Source organism: Stenella coeruleoalba (genome assembly GCF_951394435.1).
Source record: "Stenella coeruleoalba genome assembly, chromosome: 11".
NCBI lineage: Eukaryota > Metazoa > Chordata > Mammalia > Artiodactyla > Delphinidae > Stenella > Stenella coeruleoalba.
This window is the reverse complement of record NC_137157.1, coordinates 71,462,997-71,479,345: the sequence shown is the minus strand read 5'-3', so window position 1 is coordinate 71,479,345 and position 16,349 is coordinate 71,462,997. Positions and strand designations below refer to the sequence as shown.

The 16,349-nt window shown below is 34.4% G+C and overlaps 1 protein-coding gene across 1 annotated transcript in view; it reads left to right on the top strand.

Annotated features, from left to right (window-relative positions):
- LRRK2 (leucine rich repeat kinase 2) overlaps positions 1-15,502 on the top strand; it is a 152,970-nt gene extending 137,468 nt beyond the window's left edge. The window contains exons 46-51 of the mRNA XM_079938391.1: positions 881-953; positions 2,973-3,157; positions 6,437-6,589; positions 7,852-8,064; positions 9,879-9,946; positions 14,439-15,502. Coding sequence (XP_079794517.1) covers positions 881-953; positions 2,973-3,157; positions 6,437-6,589; positions 7,852-8,064; positions 9,879-9,946; positions 14,439-14,560 — 814 coding nt within the window. The 3' untranslated portion in view covers positions 14,561-15,502. The remainder of the gene's footprint in view (positions 1-880; positions 954-2,972; positions 3,158-6,436; positions 6,590-7,851; positions 8,065-9,878; positions 9,947-14,438) is intronic.
- Positions 15,503-16,349: the final 847 nt, after the last annotated feature.

Sequence of the window (16,349 nt, the reverse complement as noted above, 5' to 3'; positions counted from 1 at the left end):
AAGCATATCACTTAACTAACTACCAAATTGGAAAAAAAACTTCAGTAGATGAGTTCAGAAGTTGTCAATAGTGAAATGGCTTAACCATTATCAGTCGAAAAGATTTTATCTCAGGAATTTATCGAAATGGCAGAATTTCAGGTGTAACAGGTTGGTTGCTGTAATATTTGGGGCAGTATGATTTCCAGGAGCCATTTAGATTATGCACCATATACTTCTCTGGTTTAAGTCAGTACTGGAAAATAAAAAGTATTAGAAAAATGTGAAGTCCAAGTTTTTGGTGGCTAAAATATAAACTCCACTGGCAATTTTGGAGTTGAAATTATTTGGATACTGTCAAATAAAAATTTCATCAGATGAGGTCAAATAGGCAAGGAAGACTTTATATTTAAGATTATTGCAATAGGGGAGAGGGATTGGACTCAGCTCTGCTGAAATAAAAGGTGGGAGATTTTTTAAACCCTGTAATGAGCTAGTGGAAAAGTACTGGAGGACATTGGGGGAGGGGGAGGGGGAGGGTCAGTGTGATTAGGTTATCTGTGTTTGCTGATTGTTGCTTATTGAAGTAGGCTCCTACCCTCCCACAAAGAATGGGAGAAGGGGTGCCATCCTTCCTGATGACATTTCAGAGAGGGCACCCAGATCCTTGAGAAAAGACATTCTTGAGTTGTAAAACTTGAAGTAGCTCTACATCTTAAATGGGCAGAGAAAGAAGTTGCAATGTAAGTTTTCTCAAGTAAATGCTCTAAGGAAAAGGAGGTAGAGGCCAATAATCAGGAAGAAACCTATCTAAAGTTTAGTTAAGGTAGGTGAGATGTTAAGACCATCTTGGTCAATATAAGCATTATTTTTGTAACAATTCTGACATTTTTTCTTTTAGCAAGCAGAAAAATTTCCTTTTAGTGGGAACTGCTGATGGCAACTTAGCAATTTTTGAAGATAAAACGGTTAAGGTAAATGTTGAATGCATTCTGCATGAGAATTTAAGTTCTTTGTTTTATGTTTACTCATCACCACCTTCCTTCTAACTGATATAAACTCCCTGAGATTCTGGATCATATATTCTGCTTTTTACCTTTCTATTGCTTCAGGAAGTGTTGAACACAGTACATTCTCTATAAGTACTTACTGATTAACTGTATATTTTATAGGAATGAACCAAGGATGAATTGATAAATGAGATCTGCTTTATAAGGTTAGGGATGGAAATAATTCCATTTTTATATAAGTGAAGTAGATAATTTCTTATAAATACATTGTGGAAAAAACAGGGGAAACACGTTTTAAGTCTGGCTTGCTACCAACCTGTTCTTTCTTTTTTTTTCTTTTTTTTAACATATTTATTGGAGTATAATTGCTTTACAATGGTGTGTTAGTTTCTGCTGTATAACAAAGTGAATCAGCTATATGTATACATACATCCCCATATCTCCTCCCTCTTGCATCTCCCTCCCTCCCACCCTCCCTATCCCACCCCTCTAGGTGGACACAAAGCACTGAGCTGATCTCCCTGTGCTATGCAGCTGCTTCCCACTAGCTATCTATTTTACATTTGTTAGTGTATATATGTCAGTGCCACTCTCTCACTTCGTCCCAGCTTACCCTTCTCCCTCCCTGTGTCCTCAAGTCCATTCTCTATGTCTGTGTCTTTATTCCTGTCCTGCCCCTAGGTTCTTCAGAACCATTTTTTCTTTTTAGACTCCATATATATGTGTTAGCATACGGTATTTATTTTTTTCTTTCTGACTTAATTCACTCTGTATGACTGTCTCTAGGTCCATCTACCTTGCTAAAAATAACTCAATTTCATTTCTTTTTATGGCTGAGTAATATTCCATTGTATATATGTGCCACATCTTCTTTATCCATTCATCTGTTGATGGACACCTAGGTTGCTTCCATGTCCTGGCTATTGTAAATAGTGCTGCAGTGAACATTGTGGTACATGACTCTTTTTGAATTATGGTTTTCTCAGGGTATATGCCCAGTAGTGGGATTGCTGGGTCGTATGGTAGTTCTATTTTTAGTTTTTTAAGGAACCTCCATACTGTTCTCCATAGTGGCTGTATCAATTTACATTCCCACCAACAGTGCAGAAGGGTTCCCTTTTCTCCACACCCTCTCCAGAATTTATTGTTTGTAGATTTTTTTGACAATGGCTATTCTGACCAGTGTGAGGTGATACCTTATTGTAGTTTTGATTTGCATTTCTCTAATGATTAGTGATGTTGAGCGTCCTTTCATGTGTTTGTTGGCAATCTGTGTATCTTCTTTGGAGAAATGTCCATTTAGGTCTTCTGCCCATTTTTGGATTGGGTTGTTTGTTTTTTTGATATTGAGCTGCATGAGCTGCTTGTATATTTTGAAGATTAATCCTTTGTCAGTTGCTTCATTTGCAGATATTTTCTCCCATTCTGAGGGTTGTCTTTTCATTCTTGTTTATGGTTTCCTTTGCTGTGCAAAAGCCTTTAAGTTTCATTAGGTCCCATTTGTTTACTTTTGTTTTTATTTCCATTTCTCTAGGTGGTTAACCTGTTCTTTAACCTTGAAGAAATCATGTGACTTTCTGTTATTAAGATTCACATTTATCATTAAAGAATTAATTTCTCCATCCATCATTCATCTGTGGTTCTATCTAGTCATTCAACATCCTACCCATTCATACTCTTTGTTATCAAAAAAGCTTATTATCTAATGAGAGACAAAGACGTAATTATAGTATAATCCCTAAGTTACTTCCGGTACAAGTTTTGCATGGAGAAGTGAAGAGATTGGTTATAAGGATAACACATTGAATACCATTTGAATTAAATCCTGTTTTTATAAGTCCTTTGAAAAATGTATCCTGAATTTTTATTTTAATACCTCTAACCATTTAAGATGGGAAAGTAGTTTTTAGAAAGCTGAAATTTTACACTGTTTCATTCTGTGGCTACTCAATTTACTGAATGTGTTTTCTCTTTTTGGCAAAGTGTAAAGGAGCTGCTCCTTTGAAGACACTCAATATAGGAAATGTCAGCACTCCACTGATGTGTTTGAGTGAATCCATGAATTCAACCGAGAAAAACATTATGTGGGGAGGATGTGGTACAAAAGTTTTCTCATTTTCTGATGATTTCACCATTCAGAAACGGATTGAGACCAGGACAAATCAGCTGTAAGTTATTCTTATCTATGCAACTCATTTACCATATTTTTCATTTTTATTCTTTACAATCAAGTCAGTAATGCTATTGATAATCCCAAACAAAGATCTTTCAAAATGCGTACTTTATTTTTCTATTGTAAATTTAAATATTCATTATAGAACTTAGAAAGCAGAGGAACATTAAAAAATCACCCAGTCTAATCACATTTGGGATAAAATATGAAAACTCATAGTAATTTTAGTAGTATCTATCAATCTAATTTTTTATTATTTTCATTATCTCTGTATCAAATTAAACATGGAATTTGAGAGGCAGCAACTCATTATTTTACTAAAGATACGGATTTAACACATGTATTTTGTATAATTTTCTTTGTTCTTTCTTTTTTTATTGAGGTATAGTTGATTTACAATATTATATAAGTTCCAGGGGTACAACATAGTGATTCACAATTTTTAAAGTTTATATTCCATTTATAGTTATAAACTATTGGCTATATTCCCTGTGTTGTACTATATATTGTTATAGCTTATTTATTTTACACATAGTAGTTTGTACCTCTTAATCCCCTAACATTATCTTGGCCCTCCCCCCCTTCCCTATCCCAACTGGTAAACACTAGTCTGTTCTCTGTATCTGTGAGTCTGTTTCTATTTTGTTATATTCACTAGTTTGTTTTATTTTTTAGATTCTATGTAGAAGTGATATCAAACAGTATTTGTTTTTCTTTTACTTATTTCACTTATCATAATAACCTCTAAGTCCATCCATGTTGTTGCAAATGGCAAAATTTCATTCTTTTTTATAGCTGGGTATTATTCTATTTTATATGTATATATACCACATCTTCTTCATCCATTCATCTGTTGATGGACACTTAGGTTGCTTCCATATCTTGGCTATTGTAAATAATGCTACTATGAATATTAAGGTGTGTGTATCTTTTCAAATTAGTGTTTTCATTTTTTTGGATAAATACCCAGGAGTGGAATTGCTGGGGCATATGGTAGTTCTATTTTTAGGTTTTTGAGAAACCTCCATACTGTTTCCCACAGTGGCTGCACCAATTTACATTCTCACCAACAGTGTATGAGGTTTCCCTTTTCTCCACATTCTTGCCAATATTTATTATTTGTGGTTTTTTTGATGAGAGCCATTCTGACAGGTGTAAGGTGATATCTCACTGTGGTTTTAATTTGTATTTCTCTGATGATTAATGATGTTGAGCATCTTTTCATGTGCCTGCAGACCATCTGTATGTCTTCTTTGGAAAAACGTCTGTTCAGGTCTTCTGCCCATTTTTTAATTGGGTTTTTTGTTTTTTCTGATGTTGAGTTATAGGAGCTGTCTATATATTATGGATATTAACCCCTTATCAATCGTATCATTTGCAAATATCTTCTTCCATTCAGTAGGTTGTCTTTTCATTTTGTTGATGGTTTCCTTTGCTGTGCAAAAGCTTTTAAGTTTACTTAGGTCCCATTGTTTATTTTTGCTGTTATTTTCTTTGCTTTAGGAGACAGATCCCCCCAAAAAATTTTGTTACAATTTAAACCAAAGAGTGCTCAGCCTATGTTTTCTTCTAAGAGTTTTATGGTACTTAATCTTACATTTAAGTCTTTAATCCACTTTGAGTTTATTTTTGTATATGCTGTTAGAGAATCTTCTATATTTCATTCTTTTCCATGTAGCTGTTTTTCCTGTTTTTCTAGCACCACTTATTGAAGACACTGTCTTTTCTCCATTGTGCATTCTTGCCTTCTTTGTTGTAGATTAATTGAACATAAGTGGGTGGGTTTATTTCTGGTCTCTTATATTCCATTGATGTATGTGTTTGTTTTTGTGCCAGTACCATACTGTTTTGATTACTGTAGCTTGTAATATAGTCCGGAGTCAGGGAGTGTGATTCCTTAAGTTATGTTCTTTCTCAAGATTGTTTTGGCTATTCAGGTCTTTTGTATTTCCATACAAATTTTTAAAATTATTTGTTCTTGTTCTGTGAAAAATGCCATTGGTATTTTAATAGGGATTGCATTGAATATGTAGATTGCCTTGGGTAGTATGGTCGTTTTAACAATATTAATTCTTCCAATCCATGAACACGGTGTAGCTTTCCATCAGTTTGTGTCATCTTCAGTTTCTTTCATCAGAGTCTTACAGTTTTCTGAGTACAGCTCTTTTATCTGCTGTAGTAGGTTTATTCCTTGTTATTTTATTCTTTTTGATGCAGTTGTTAATGGGATTGTTTCCTTAATTTCTCTTTCTGATTGTTCGTTGTTAGTGTATAGAAATGCAACAGATTTCTGTATCCTGCAAATTTAGTGAATTCATTGATGAGCTCTAGTAGTTTTCTGGTAGCAACTTTAGGATTTTCTATGTATAGTATCATGTCATCTGCAAACAGTGACAGTTTCACTTCTTCCTTTCCAGTTTGGATTCCTTTTATTTCTTTTTCTTGTCTGATAGCTGTGTCTACTTCCAGTATTATGTTGAATAAAAGTAGCGAGAGTGGGCATCCTTGTCTTGGTCCTGATCTTAGAGGGAACGCTTTCAGGTTTTCGCCATTGAGAATGATGTTAGCTATGTGCTTGTCATATATGGCCTGTATTATGTTGAGATATGTTCCCTCTATGACTACTTTCTGTTGAGTTTTTATCATAAATGGATGTTGAATTTTGTCAAAAGCCTTTTCTGCCTCTATTGAGATGATCGTATGATTTTTATTCTTCAGTTTGTTAATGTGGTGTGATTGATTTGTGGATATTGTGGATATTTGTGGATATTGAAAAATCCTTGCATTGCTGGGTTAAATCCTACTTGATAATGGTATATGATCATTTTAATGTATTGTTGGATTTGGTTTGCTAATATTTTGTTGAGGATTTTTGCATCTATGTTTATCAGTGATACTGGCCTGTAATTTTCTTTTTTATGTGTTTTCTTTGTCTGGTTTTTAGTATTGAGGTGATGCTGGCCTCATAGAATGAATTCAGGAGCATTCCTTCCTCTAATATTCTGAAATATTTTGAGAAGGATAGATGTTAAAACTCTTCTCTAAATGATTGGTAGAATTCATTTGTGGAGCTCTCTGGTCCTGGACTTTTGTTCGCAAAGTATTCTATTCAGAATGGTTAGGGGATAATATGAAATAATTGCCAAATACTCTAGCCTGTTTCTTTTTCAAAATAGTGTTAATCCTTTATATGCATTAAGAGCTAACATAATAAGGTTGCATTATATTTTGAAATACTAGAAAAATGAAATGACATTCTTTTCTTTCCCCCTAGGTTTTCTTATGCATCTTTCAGTGATTCCAACATCATAGCAGTGGTGGTAGACACGGCTCTTTATGTTGCTAAGAAAAATAGCCCATTTGTGGAAGTATGGGACAAGAAGACTGAAAAACTCTGTGAACTGATAGACTGTGTGCACTTTTTAAAGTAAATTATTATTTTTTTAATTTTATTGTGAAAAGAATACTACATGAGACCTACCCAATTAACAAAATTTTAAGTGTACAATATGTTGTTGACTGTAGGTACAGTGTCATTGGTTCTTTATTTTATGCCTGTAAGAGCTGTCCTTACACTTCATATTTCACAGAGAGAGGAAATATGGCTTATTTTTCTTCCTTTCTACTTCTAAATGGAAAAATGTTAAAAAAAAAACAAACAACCCTCAGAAACAAAATTGTTAATGCTTTTCAGCACCATCTGTTGGTATCCAACAAATTTCATTTTTGAAAAAAAAATAGGCACATAATAGATATGGTTTCCTCAAGGTATTACAAAGAAAAAGTCACAAAACAATATAAAATATGGGTGAAAAAATGTACTGGATTGACCAGTGCACTAAGGAGGGAAGATCAAGATGCCAGACTGAGGCCGCAGTGCTCAGTCTGATACAGTGTGTCGGAGACTTCCCATCAAGCACATCCCTTGTTTGCTGCTGCTGGCACACAGGACCATTGCCAGCCTTATTTGCTAGATACTTCATAGTTTTGTTCTGGTTTTACAGTATAGATTTTTTTATCTGCTGGAGAACATTTAGATTATATACTGTATCCATAAAATTAGATTTCAGAGTTTACTTTCCTAACACCTTCTTAGTTTTTCTCTGGATGGTGAGGAAATTTATGTTCAGAAGAGCTGACAGTTCTGCCTGGTAAAGGGTCCCTTACTTCATGAAATTCTTTTACTTCTGGATACCTCATTTTTGTCATGAATTACTCATTAGCTCAGTGAAAAATTCAGTCGTTTGTATTCATATCTTTTACATGTAGATGATTATAATTTTATTTTCCTCTATAACTTTTAGACTTCATAAAAACCTTTTGAAACTAACTTTTTTTTCCTTTATATTGGACAAATTGGTTCTTTTTTTTTTTGCTGGATTACATAGGCTTATTAATAAAAATTGTATCTATCTTATTTATTTCAGAATTTCTTGAAGTTAGGAGACAATTATGTTATCTTTGGTCATTTATGCTTTATGTAGTAAAACGTGACTCTTTGACATACTATATTTAGCAAAATTAGTTCTGTACAATTTTAATAGTATGTAATGTATGCTGTCATGTATTCATAATTTAAAATGTTATATATGTGTGTGTGTGTCTGTATATACAGAGAGAGACACACATTTTTTTTATCTCTTTATTTCTGAAAAACGTATTAATGCATACTTTCCTTACGGTTTTTAGGGAGGAGCTGGTCAAAGCAAACAAGGAAGCGAAACACCAAATGTCTTATTCTGGGAGAGTGAAAACTCTCTGCCTCCAGAAGAACACTGCCCTCTGGATAGGGACTGGGGGGGGCCATATCTTACTCCTTGATCTTTCAGCTCGTCGAATCATCTGTATAATTCACAGCTTTTGTGATTCTGTTAGGGCCATGATGACTGCTCAGTTAGGCAAGTTTCTTTCCTTTAGATCTTTTTTTTCGTATTCTCTAAGACTATAAAAATATGTTTTTATTTTAAATTTAAGTTTTCTCTTCACTTTCCAGCGTCATGTGAAGTGTCTCAGAAGTTCACAGTGAAATTTTGCAGGATGTATTTTGAATAGGGCCCTTAAAAACACGGAGGGAATTGATGTTTTTAGTCCCATAAGAGAAGCAGATTATTCTAACTGACACTAAATTTGGGTCTTACTTTCTCTTTGTTCTTTATAATTAAGAGAAAAACATATAATGTTGAGTATTTTTAAGTTTTTGACCAAAGAAATTAAAACAGGTGTTTATTTTGATCATAGTTTAAGCTTCCTACTAGTTTTTCGTTCTATAAATAAATTTATATTCTGGTAGCAATATATGCCGAACTTCACAATTTACAAATATTGACAAATCATAATGTTTTACTCAAGCTTTTATGTTTTATCTTGTTACTCCTTTTCTACTTAAGTATGAAAAAATCATGATAGCACATGATACTCACACTTAACTATCTTCTTTTGACTATTTGCTTTAGGGAATAGACAGTATATATAGAGTTGATCACAAAAATGGGGTTAAGTTCTGCAAAACTAGAGTTAATGTAGCTTTAGCAAATGAGAAATAAAATGTTTAACAGGGTAAAGAGAATAGTAAATTCCTTTTACAGGAATATATTAAGGGCTGAGATAAATGTTTCTCCTCAACCTCACCCATTGTCCATGAATGGGTGTCAGAGTTGCACAGGAGTTAGAATGAGGTGCTCCTAGTGACTGGTGACTACCAGGACACACGTCCACACCAGCAAAGTAGTAGGTGTGCAGGGGGTCGTCCCTCTAGTCGTACTCACCAAGGTTGTTTTATCCTTTAATTTAATTTGTATGTATTGAGTTGGCCAAAAAGTTCATTCGGGTTTTTCCATACGAACTTTTTGGCCAGCCCAATACTTTGGCATCCAAATGGTTGTTCATTACTGACATTATAGTGAGATTTCAATGGGTTTTATTGATTTTTTAAATAATTTAAACTTATTGTACAATGTATGGCATGATCTGGCTTCACTGTAGTTCTCTAGCCCTTATCATTTGCCATATTCCTCTCTGCTCTTTCTGGTCTAGAAGAACATTCAGTCCCTCTTAAATACTATGCTTCACCCTACCTCAAGGTTTTATGTGTGTGGTTTCATCTTCTGCCTAGTTAACTTAGTTACTGAGTAGTAACTAATCTCCTCACTAGACCGTAAACTCCATGTGGGTTGGCTCTGCTTGTGTTTGTTCCCTTTTATTCCCATGGCCTAGCCTAGGGCCTAGTACATAGAGGCTTTTGATAAATATTTGTTGAATAAATTATTGAATGACTTGAGAATAAAGTATGGTTATGTGACAGGGTATCAGTATATTATCTGTCCATGCAACTCTCTATCCAGATGCTTCACATTTGACCAGTGCCTTATAGTATCCAAAGCACTTTCGCACACACTATCTCTTCGACATATAACTTTGGCTGGAGGGGTACTGTATAAATATTGAACCCATTTTGCAGAAAGGTTAAGCTATTTTCTCAGATTCACACAATTAATAAGAATGATAAAAAGGAGTAGATCACAAATTTTCTAACTTTAAAAAATTTCTGGTCATCTTGGAGAGTTTTTTTATTCAGTATAGTTGAGGGATCTCATAAATAATGGAATTGTAAGTTAAGTTCCAAGGTTTTTGTGTCTTAAATATGAACAGTTGTACTCTTTGAAGTCCAACTTATTATATTGCTTTAACAGAAAACTTTTATTTTTTTATAAAGGAAGCCTTAAAAATGTCATGCTGGTTTTGGGGTATAACCGGAAGAGTATTGAAGGTATGCAACATCAAAAAGGTAATGTTTAATAGGATATACTGGATTCCAAGCAGAGTGCAATGATGTGAATGATTATAACATATTATGTGTTTATACATTTACAGTAAATATTACATATGCTATAAAACTTTAGGCATTTTTAATTGGTAGCTTCTTTATAGTGCAAATAATTTATTTTTTATTTTATTTTATTTTTTTAACATCTTTATTGGGGTATAATTGCTTTACCATGGTGTGTTAGTTTCTGCTTTATAACAAAGTGAATCAGTCATACATAAACATATATTCCCATATGTCTTCCCTCCTGCATCTCCCTCCCTCCCACCCTCCCTATCCCACCCCTCCAGGCTGTCACAGGGCACCGAGCCAATATCCCTGTGCCATGTGGCTGCTTCCCACTAGCTATCTACCTTACTACGTTTGTTAGTGTGTATATGTCCATGACTCTCTCTCGCCCTGTCACAACTCACCCTTCCCCCTCCCCATAACCTCAAGTCTGTTCTCTAGGAGGTCTGCGTCTTTATTCCTGCCTTACCCCTAGGTTCTTCATGACATTTTTTTTTCTTAAATTCCATATATATGTGTTAGCATACGGTATTTGTCTTTTTCTTTCTGATTTACTTCACTCTGTATGACAGACTCTAGGTCTATCCACCTCATTACAAATAGCTCAATTTCGTTTCTTTTTATGGCTGAGTAATATTCCATTGTATATATGTGCCACATCTTCTTTATCCATTCATCCGATGATGGGCACTTAGGTTGTTTCCATCTCCGGGCTATTGTAAATAGAGCTGCAATGAACATTGTGGTACATGACTCTTTTTGAATTTTGGTTTTCTCAGGGTATATGCCCAGTAGTGGGATTGCTGGGTCATATGGTAGTTCTATTTGTAGTTTTTTAAGGAACCTCCATACTGTTCTCCATAGTGGCTGAACCAATTCACATTCCCACCAGCAGTGCAAGAGTGTTCCCTTTTCTCCACACCCTCTCCAGCCTTTATTGTTTCTAGATTTTTTGATGATGACCATTCTGACTGGTGTGAGATGATATCTCATTGTAGTTTTGATTTGCATTTCTCTAATGATTAATGATGTTGAGCATTCTTTCATGTCTTTGTTGCCAGCCTGTATATCTTGTTTGGAGAAATGTCTATTTAGGTCTTCTGCCCATTTTTGGATTGGGTTGTTTGTTTTTTTGTTATTGAGCTGCATGAGCTGGTTGTAAATTTTGGAGATTAATCCTCTGTCGGTTGCTTCATTTGCAAATATTTTCACCCATTCTGAGGGTTGCCTTTTGGTCTTGTTTATGGTTTCCTTTGCTGTGCAAAAGCTTTGAAGATTCATTAGGTCCCATTTGTTTATTTTTGTTTTTATTTCCATTACTCTAGGAGGTGGGTCAGAAAGGATCTTGCTGTGATTTATGTCATAGAGTGTTCTGCCTATGTTTTCCTCTAAGAGTTTGATAGTTTCTGGCCTTACATTTAGGTCTTTAATCCATTTTGAGCTTATTTTTGTGTATGGTGTTAGGGAGTGATCTAATCTCATACTTTTACATGCACCTGTCCAGTTTTCCCAGCACCACTTATTGAAGAGGCTGTCCTTTCTCCACTGTACATTCCTGCCACCTTTATCAAAGATAAGGTGACCATATGTGTGTGGGTTTATCTCTGGGCTTTCTATCCTGTTCCATTGATCTATCTTTCTGTTTTTGTGCCAGTACCATACCGTTTTGATAACTGTAGCTTTGTAGTATAGTCTGAAGTCAGGGAGCCTGATTCCTCCAGTTCCTTTTTTCGTTCTCAAGATTGCTGTGGCTATTCGGGGTCTTTTGTGTTTCCATACAAATTGCAAAATTTTTTGTTCTAGTTGCGTGAAAAATGCCAGTGGTAGTTTGATAGGGATTGCATTGAATCTATAGATTGCTTTGGGTAGTAGAGTCATTTTCACAATGTTGATTCTACCAATCCAAGAACATGGTATATCTCTCCATCTATTTGTATCATCTTTAATTTCTTTCATCAGTGTCTTATAATTTTCTACATACAGGTCTTTTGTCTCCTTAGGTAGGTTTATTCCTAGATATTTTATTCTTTTTGTTGCAATGGTAAATGGGAGTGTTTTCTTGATTTCACTTTCAGATTTTTCATCATTAGTATATAGGAATGCCAGAGATTTCTGTGCATTAATTTTGTATCCTGCCACTTTACCAAATTCATTGATTAGCTCTAGTAGTTTTCTGGTAGCATCTTTAGGGTTCTCTATGTATAGGATCATGTCATCTGCAAACAGTGACAGCTTTACTTCTTCTTTTCCGATTTGGATTCCTTTTATTTCCTTTTCTTCTCTGATTGCTGTGGCTAAAACTTCCAAAACTATGTTGAATAACAATGGTGAGAGTGGGCAACCTTGTCTTGTTCCTGATCTTAGTGGAAATGCTTTCAGTTTTTCACCATTGAGGATGATGTTGGCTGTGGGCTTGTCATATATGGCCTTTATTATGTTGAGGAAAGTTCCCTCTATGCCTACTTTCTGCAGGGTTTTTATCATAAATGGGTGTTGAATTTTGTCAAAAGCTTTCTCTGCATCTATTGAGATGATCATATGTTTTTTCTCCTTCAATTTGTTAATATGGTTTATCACATTGATAGATTTGCGTATATTGAAGAATCCTTGCATTCCTGGAATAAACCCCACTTGATCATGGTGTATGATCCTTTTAATGTGCTGTTGGATTCTGTTTGCTAGTATTTTGTTGAGGATTTTTGCATCTATGTTCATCAGTGATATTGGCCTGTAGTTTTCTTTCTTTGTGACATCCTTGTCTGGTTTTGGTATCAAGGTGATGGTGGCCTTGTAGAAGGAGTTTGGGAGTGTTCCTCCCTCTGCTATATATTGGAAGAGTTTGAGAAGGATAGGTGTTAGCTCTTTAAATGTTTGATAGAATTCGTCTGTGAAGCCATCTGGTCCTGGGCTTTTCTTTGTTGGAAGATTTCTAATCACAGTTTCAATTCCAGTGCTTTTGATTGGTCTGTTCATATTTTCTATTTCTTCCTGATTCAGTCTTGGCAGGTTGTGCATTTCTAAGAATTTGTCCATTTCTTCCAGATTGTCCATTTTATTGGCATAGAGTTGCTTGTAGTAATCTCTCATGATCTCTTTTATTTCTGCAGTGTCAGTTGTTACCTCTCCTTTTTCATTTCTAATTCTATTGATTTGAGTCTTCTCCCTTTTTTTCTTGATGAGTCTGGCTAGTGGTTTATCTGTTTTGTTTATCTTCTCAAAGAACCAGGTTTTAGTTTTATTGATCTTTGCTATTGTTTCCTTCATTTCTTTTTCATTTATTTCTGATCTGATTTTTATGATTTCTTTCCTTCTGCTAGCTTGGGGTTTTTTTTGTTCTTCTTTCTCTAATTGCTTGAGGTGCAAGGTTAGGTTGTTTATTCTAGATGTTTCCTGCTTCTTGAGGTGGGCTTGTATTGCTATAAACTTCCCCCTTAGAACTGCTTTTGCTGCATCCCACAGGTTTTGGGTCGTTGTGTCTCCATTGTCATTTGTTTCTAGGTATTTTTTGATTTCCTCTTTGATTTCTTCAGTGATCACTTCATTATTAAGTAGTGTATTGTTTAGCCTCCATGTGTTTGTATTTTTTACAGATCTTTTCCTGTAATTGATATCTAGTCTCATGGCGTTGTGGTCAGAAAAGATACTTGATACAGTTTCAATTTTCTTAAATTTACCAAGGCTTGATTTGTGACCCAAGATATGATCTATCCTGGAGAATGTTCCATGAGCACTTGAGAAAAATGTGTATTCTGTTGTTTTTGGATGGAGTGTCCTATAAATATCAATTAAGTCCATCTTGTTTAATGTATCATTTAAAGCTTGTGTTTCCTTATTTATTTTCATTTTGGATGATCTGTCCATGGGTGAAAGTGGGGTGTTAAAGTCCCCTACTATGAATGTGTTACTGTCGATTTCCCCTTTTATGGCTGTTAGTATTTGCCTTATGTTATAGTGCAAATAATTTAGATATAAATCTTTAAAATTAAGTTTTAGTTATTTAGCAGTGTTAAGTATTTATTTTTCAGGTGAAATAGAGATTTCAACCACTATAAAATGAGAACTAGCTCAAACCTAAACTAAATGTGGATATTTTTCCTTACATATTACCTCTATCCATATTATGTCTGATTTTGAACAGTGTTTGAAAAATCTTTATTTCTTTCAGAAAATGAAGTGTTATAGGTTATTAAAGGTCCACACTTATTAAAGTTTAATAGTTATAGAACAAAATACATTATAGAACGTATTTTAAACATTTTCCAAATGTAATTTCTTATAAATGGCAATAATTTAGTACATTATTTACATACACACACACACACACACACACACACACACACACATACACATTTGTCCAAGGCAACTAAATATAAATTAACAAAAAGTAAAATAAAAATGTCTCATGGCAGATCTTTGAAACATGATTTGTTTTTTAATTTTCTAGAGATACAGTCCTGCTTGTCTGTTTGGGACATCAATCTTCCACATGAAGTGAAAAATTTAGAAAAACATATTGGAGTGAGAAAAGAATTAGCTGAAAAAATGAGAAGAATATCTGTTGAATAAGAGAGATCTTGGAAATCTTTGTCTTTGGATGGGAAAATTATTATCTTGTAAATATTCTTTTAAAAATGTTTATATATAAAAAGGGTATTTCAGGGCTTCCCTGGTGGTGCAGTGGTTGAGAGTCCGCCTGCCGATGCAGGGGACGCGGGTTTAAGACCCGGTCTGGGAGGATCCCACATGCCGCGGAGCGGCTCACCCGCGAGCCATGGCCGCTGAGCCTGCGCGTTCTGAGCCTGTGCTTCCCAACGGGAGAGGCCACAACAGTGAGAGGCCCGTGTACCGCCAAAAAAAAAAAAAAAAAAAAAAAAGGGTATTTCCACTACTTGCTGTTTGCTACTGTGTATATGAAGGACTGTTTATAGGTTTTATTTTGTAAAAATGTATAAAATTAATGTTTCTTATATATCCTAATTAATCTTGTGGATTAAGTAATGAAAGGAAATCGAAAAAGTACTTAATTGCAGTACTCGTAGTGAAATTTACAAAGTGGATAATTTTTTGTTTTGTTACTCATAATGAAGGTAAACTTTATTTTACATTCTGTGATTGACAGGTCTATTGCTGGACTACTTTCTAGATATTCTATAAAATAGAATAAAAATGTTAGAACAGTTTTACATGTAATACATTCCTTCTTAGATTGCTTTTAAATGAAGTTATCATATATGCTTGTAAATAGTCAGTGAATTTGCACTAATAAAGCCCTTTGTTGGGATGTGAGTTCTTTTTGTTCCTGATGCAAGCAGTGCATCTCATACAACTTCACTTTATCTAAAAGAAAATGCCATGAAACGTGCTGATAAGAAACCAACATATTGTCAAAATCCTCCTCTCCAAGAAAGACATAGCCACTCTCTTTTCCTATATTACAACTCTGCCTTTGAATATGGAACCCTGAAGTTTTATAATTGGTGTAAATAAAATGTTCAGTCCTTCAAGTGATATTTTTATGTTTTAATTTTGATTCTAAGTGCTAAGCCAGACCACTGGCTACTTGTTCCTAATTTTCTTCACTCCAAATGTTTCTACTCTTCTTCCTAAATTTGTGACCCTGCAAATTCTACATCATTCAGGTAGAAACTATTTTCAGAATTATAGAATTCTACAACTCCCACTAAGACCATTGGGACAAGAATGTAACATACCAGTTTGCTGAAGAAGAAAGGAGCTTTAGCTATAATTGTACCTGTTAACCTAGTCTTCTAAATTATACTTAAATTGTTTAAAAAAAATTCCCATGGTAGGAGTATCGGGGCTGAGTACCTAGGTAACCATTTAAATGTCATTTCTGCTTTAAGAAAATACATTTTTGGTAAATCCGTTGACCCTGGCCAATATTTATAATTTCAAACAATTCCCTATGATAGGATAACTAGCCCATTTAATAATCTCAAAACTGAGAATTTTATTATATGAAGACTAAATTTCTTTATATTAAGGGTAATTACTAAATTCTTAACCCTGAAAGGTTCTCCATTTTTCAGAGGACCTATATTTTAATTTGTTGTGTAGTTCAAAAAAAAGTCAGAAATGATGGAGCTATTTGTTCCTGTGATATTTCTCATTGTTACTTTGTATTCATATGCCAAAGACAATTATGGAGAAATAGGTAAATGAACATTGTATTTAAATGAAGCAATAAACATTTTTTAAAGCATGTTTGTGAATTTTAAAACTTTGTGATAATGTTTTATTTTTCACATATAAGTCTGTAATCCATCTAAACTTTGTATTCATCTGTGTATGTGACATTCCGCTATAGGAGTTGCTAACTGAAGTATTCTCCTGG